A 5,958-nucleotide genomic window follows, 5' to 3' on the forward strand; every position below is an offset into this window, starting at 1 on the left:
TACGTGAATTACAGTACAACCGTATTAAATCCTTGCCCGTATATATGAGGTATAACTGTAATTTTCGAAAGCGGATTGCCTCTGACCCAGGGCACAGGTCGCATTGATATAACTGTGCCGGGGCTGTGTGGGGCTCATAGATATTTCCGTGAAAAATCCAATCCGTCCATATATTTTCAAAGTCCACGATAGGACAGGATTATATAAATCATGCAGATCGAAAAATCAAGTGGGCGATGCCAATGAAACAATTGGAACAAAACGTCCACCATTGAAACCATCCTGGAGCTGACCATGATGTTTTTATTCCATCCAAACCGTTCACAGGGTTATTATCACTCAGATAAACTGTAAGAACAACTATTATCATGATATAAAACTTCTACGGCTGGTATCACTACCAGCATTCAATCCGCACTATTTCGTTTGGTATGGCCCACATGAATTTTGGATGTGTCTGATTTTTAGCATACTGCCATATTGTGTTCTTTCGAAAGAGATGGACAGAGTGGATTTATCACAGACATCTATGTGGCTCACACAGCCCGAGCACAGGATATCTTTGTGCCCAGGTCACGGCCAATCCATTTCCCGTCAACTACTCCCTGTCTCACTATCCCATTAGTTACGTTTCCGTAAAAAACACTTCAAGCATTTTTTTTAATTCTAGCATGGTCGCAATAAAGCACATTTATATGCCCCTATATGTGAGAACACGGCATGATAGATCTGACATCCAATCCATCCATCTTAAAGGAACCACTATATGGATGCTGTATCCCAAGAATAAGGTTGATCCATTCATCAAGTGGGCCACAGTTTGCAAAACAAATGTATGTTTCTAAAAAACTTGGTTGAAGATTGCTAACCCATCTACCTCGTTCCAATATTGTGAGACCCACATGCTCTTGTGATCTCAACCCCCTAAAATTGTTCCTTCCACCCTCAGACGGGTAATTTGGTCATTAAGAAATGGTAAAAGCAATCAAGTATGATGAACAAATTACCCTCGGATGGGTGGAGCTATCAACTTTTAGGGGTGGAAATATCACTCCCTTGATAAAAATGTTGTATCAACGTTTGGTACAACGCTAGTATGTATCGGTCCACATGTAGCGTTAGGCCCGATGATCTGAACCGTTAAAATTTGAATACTATCCTGGATTGGGAATCTAAGAAAATTATGCTAAATGGAAGACTCAGACCATATCTATATTTGCATATGAATTTTGACCACTGAAAACAATCAATGACTCACATTCAACTTCTCAAATCAAAGGTCAATATAATTATTTCAGCACCATGATTGGACCACAGACCATAAAAATAGCCCCCATATGATGGATGGTTCCGATCATCAGACCATACCTGCACGTGGCGTGGCTTCTGTGAATTCTTTTTGCCTCTGTCACAACTTATGATCCCAGTATGTGTCGCCCATTGAGGCCCACATGCTTAGATGATCTTATGATCAGAACCGTCCATGCTGGATTCTATTCTCTATTGTCCATCATAAGACACTGAAGCTGAACGGATGATGCTAACCATCACTATACGTGGATGAAGTAAGAATATCGAAAGGAAGATTTTCAGGATCACACATTCAACTTCAAAAATCAACGGTGAAGATCATCGGTGAGATTTGATTATAGTATAATAGCTTATCTATGATGGTACGGATACGATGGACGGTTCAAATCAAGAGACCATATTTGATTGTTGGCCAAATGGAGCGACATATGCTGTCGATTCTGAGTCGCGACGGAGGAAAAACTGACTCGGTGATTATGTGTCGCCACATAGACAAAACGAATTCGCATAAATAAGCAACTGAGAAATCTCGTCTCGCTACCAATCCTCTCTCTCTCGCACAGCAATGCAAGAGCTCTGTGATCTGAAAGTCCATATCAATGGCCAGCATACATTCTTCCTGAATCAGGTAAATCCTCACCATCCATTCCTTTTAATCTCTTCCCAATGTGAATATCTGAAATGGGTTTCATTACTTTCTGTTATTCTCCCAGAAAATCATCTCCTCATTCTCTGGAAAATTGGAAAAGATGATAAAACAAGAAAACAAGAAAACCCAGATCAAGATCAACGGCTTCCCAGGTGGGCCACATGGGTTCGAGTTGGCCACAAGATTCTGCTACAACAATGGACGGATACAGATCACCCCATCAAACATCTCTATCCTCTACTGCTCTGCAATCTTCCTTGAAATGACGGAAGAAATCTCAAGCTGCAATCTCCTACAGCAGACAGAAACCTTCCTCGATGGGCTTTTCTATTGGACTTGGGCTGATATCTTGGAGTCCTTAAAGGCCTGTGATTCTTTCTTCTCATCTGCAGATTCTTCAGGCCTCCTTCAGAAGCTCATCTCATCTCTTCTAGTGAAAATCAATGCGAATTCAGATTCTCTTCTGACGGCTTCCTCTTCATCGTCTTCTTCATCTCCTGAAACTCCATCTGGTTTCAGATTCTCTTCTTCTATCAAAACCCCAGATTCCTTCAAACGTTCTTCTTCAAATAAAGCATCATGGTGGTTTGATGATCTGACCATTCTACCCCCGATGATTATCGGAAATATCGTCAAGGCCATGGATGATCTCGGGCCGGATAGTAACACCCTCATCATTATCAAATTCCTCTTGCATTACCTTAAAACCAATCTCCGGCGTATCGGATTGGGGCCCGAGTATCGCAGCCTCGCAGACATTGCAGTGGATGGGGTGGTTTCCATGGGCAAAAGCGGGTTTTCGTGCAGGGGGCTGTTTTGGGTGTTGAGAGTAGTGAGTGGTGTGGGGCCCAGTAGGGAGTGCAGGAGCCGATTAGAGGCGTTGATTGGTGGGGTGCTCGATCAAGCGACGTTGGATGATCTGCTGGTGTCAGGGCATGATGGGGGTGTTTATGATGTTAATCTGGTTTTGAGGCTGATAAGAGTTTTTGTTAATGGGGAAGATGGAATGTGTTTGATGAAGTTGAAGAAGGTTGGGAGATTGATTGATAAATACATGGGTGAGATCTCTCCTGATCAGAGCTTGAAGGTTTCAAAGTTCCTCGCTGTTGCTGAGAGCTTGCCAGATTCTGCTAGAGACTGCTATGATGGGGTCTACAGGGCTATAGACATTTATCTTGAGGTAAGGGCAAATACCCATTTCATGATTTTTCTCTAGATCACGATGGATGGATTGGATTGGATGCTGTAGATGGTTATGTTATTTTTGGGAATTTTATTTTCAACTCACTGAAATTTTTAGTTTCAACTTCCAACCCCTACGGATTTGGTCATATAAGTTTTTTACTATGAATGTTTTCTACCCTTGTGAGGTTAGAAATGGGCTTCTGTTATTTTTTGGGGAATTTTATTTCAGCCCTTATAGGGTTAATTTGGTCATAATAGGTTCTCTAAATGATTTTTTCTTTTTTGGGTAAAAAAGATTTTTTATGACCAAATTGCCCTTGCCCTTGTTGGGTTGGAGATGACAAGTCCCTTTACCTCATTTAAAATAATATAGATGGGTCATTAATGCTTACATGTAATGCATTATTCAATTGGGTGCTTTTTCTCTCATTTCCTTTTCATGTTTTGATTCATTTTCTTTCCTACCAAATTAGGTTCTCTTTTAATTTCATTTTTATTGCTGGCATGAAATACATATGAATAGTTGGTACTTTTTGGTTGATGATTTCCTGCATGTTTATATTTAAGAAAGTATATTTTATTTAGCCCAGTAAGTTATCTTCTAATTACATTGGGTACTTGGACAGTCTAATATATTAATCAGGACCGTCCATTAGGTGTAGCACGCATTTCATGGGCTACCAAGTAAAAATCAAGCCGATCCGATCATCCTGTGACTTGGCCTTAGTTTTCATGGCCTTCATTTTCCAAGCCGTGGACTGGATGTTTAGGATCATCTGATAGAAGTGATTCTTTGGAATCAGAAGCCATCCACAAGTAGACTATTCAAATTATTGATTGAAGATATCTTTTACATTAACTATTCATTTTATAGGTCGTGGATTGGATGGTTAGGATTGCCTGATTGTGTAATTTCAACATGGTGGCCAATAATGTCTGATGCACCTAAAGGACGGTTCGGATTTATCTATTGGATTGTTCAAGTGTCCCAATATAACTAGGATCATTCTAACTCAAAGGGCTCCAGGGGTACTTAATTTCTCTATTTTATTTCTCTTCTGGGGATTGTAATTTCGATAATTGCAATTCCACCCCTGTTGGGGAACTGCTTTTATAGCAGCAGCCCCTGTGGGATGGAATTACCAAAATTTGGGGGGTGCAAATATCAGTTCTCATCAAAGTGAGTGAGATTACTTTTTAGCGATGATGCCATTCAATGCTTGCATGAAATCACATGATTGGTTGGTGGTAGTTAGAAATTCGGTTATGCAGATGCATGCATGTATTCCAGAGAGATCTCATCCCTACAAAATTTAGTAGCTTGGGCTGGATGGGGCCCACCATGGCGCGTGCATGACATCCAATCCGTCCATCCATCATGTGCACACCCCTCATGTTCAACCTAGCGCCCAAACAATATGCCAATGCAAGACTTAGGTGGACTGCATCATGTAGATTCTTGTGGCCCAAATGAATTTTGGAATGGCCAGAAATTTGGTTTGTCCATTCATCCCGGTATGCCTATCTTCTGAATGGATTAGATGGCATATAGAAAACACGGTGAGCCCCACACACCATCTAGAATTTTTTTTTAGTGGTGAGCATCCCCATCCCAGACTGTCCCATGTGATGTGGCCCAATCCGATTTTGGGTCAGACTGATTTTTGGGCACCAAGGAAAACCTGAGGGGACGTGAATGATGGACGGGTTGGATTTCATACCCACGTCACGGTGGGCCCCACACATCGCATTGTAGGTTAAGCCAATGCTCATGGACCATTTTACCCCTCTATCTGTGTGTGTGTGTGTGTGTGTGTGTGTGTGTGTGTGTGTGTGTGTTGAGATTGTAACAGTGATTTTCTCCTTCAGTCGCACCCGATGGTCCCTGCAGAGGAGCGGGCAAGGCTATGCAGATGCCTGAACTATGAGAAGCTGACGCTGGAAGCGTGCAAGTACCTAGCAAAGAGTCCAAAAATCCCCCCAAGGATTGCAATCCAAGCACTTAGCTCCCAGCAATCCAAGTTCCAATGCAAAGAGGCCAGCAATAACAAGGAAACAACCGACACTCGTGTCGTTACATATGTGGGGCCACCGCCGCTGCTGGATATGGACAAGGACACTTCAGTGGACAAGGAAGAGATGAGATTGAATCTTCTGAGAATGCAATTTAGGGTGATGGAACTAGAGAATGTGTGTAGAGAGATGAAGGGTCAGATGTCAAAGATTGTAAAGGATAATAAGGTCATAATCAGTCCTGGCCACAATAGATCAATGCCCAAACTTTGTTGATTCCTTCCCTCTCTCTTTTTCTCTCATGAAATGTGTTCAGTTGTCATACATTGTATTTTTTTGGTGATGGTTGAGATTAAAGGGTATTTTGGTAATTTTGTATAATGAAAGTGTAAATAGGGGCATAAAATGTATGTACGGTGGGTGAGAAACATGTGGGAGCAGAGCATTGGTTTTGGTCCATTGATATCCGAACGAGGCAGTGATTGGTTGGTTTGTGGATAGAGGGGTAAGTGACCAACCAGAAAACTGGTGTGTCGCTGCTCATAGGGGCACTGAGTTGTCTGACGATCGAACCGTCTATCTTTTTAAATCTCAGTTACACATACCATCCGTTGGAAAGAAGATCCATCTGTAGACGATTTAGAACAAAGAAAGAAAATTTTCAATGTCCTGCATTTCCCATAAGAAATCAAAGGTCAGGATCATTACTAGAGTGTGATTATAGGAAATAGACTATTTATTGCCGTAGATTGAATATGGGCAGTTTAGGTCATCGGTCCTTCTGGGCATGTGGAGCCCAG

At 41.7% G+C, this 5,958-nt stretch overlaps 1 protein-coding gene across 1 annotated transcript; it reads left to right on the forward strand.

The window, feature by feature from the left end:
- The first annotated feature begins 1,808 nt into the window (after positions 1 to 1,808).
- LOC131242971 (BTB/POZ domain-containing protein At3g19850) lies at positions 1,809 to 5,619 on the forward strand. Its single transcript, XM_058241988.1, has 3 exons — positions 1,809 to 1,939; positions 2,025 to 3,140; positions 5,015 to 5,619. The coding sequence occupies exons 1-3, from the start codon at positions 1,877 to 1,879 to the stop codon at positions 5,432 to 5,434; spliced, it is 1,599 nt and encodes a 532-aa protein (XP_058097971.1). The 5' UTR covers positions 1,809 to 1,876; the 3' UTR covers positions 5,435 to 5,619.
- Positions 5,620 to 5,958: the final 339 nt, after the last annotated feature.

This window comes from Magnolia sinica, chromosome 4 (genome assembly GCF_029962835.1).
Source record: "Magnolia sinica isolate HGM2019 chromosome 4, MsV1, whole genome shotgun sequence".
NCBI classification, from domain to species: domain Eukaryota; kingdom Viridiplantae; phylum Streptophyta; class Magnoliopsida; order Magnoliales; family Magnoliaceae; genus Magnolia; species Magnolia sinica.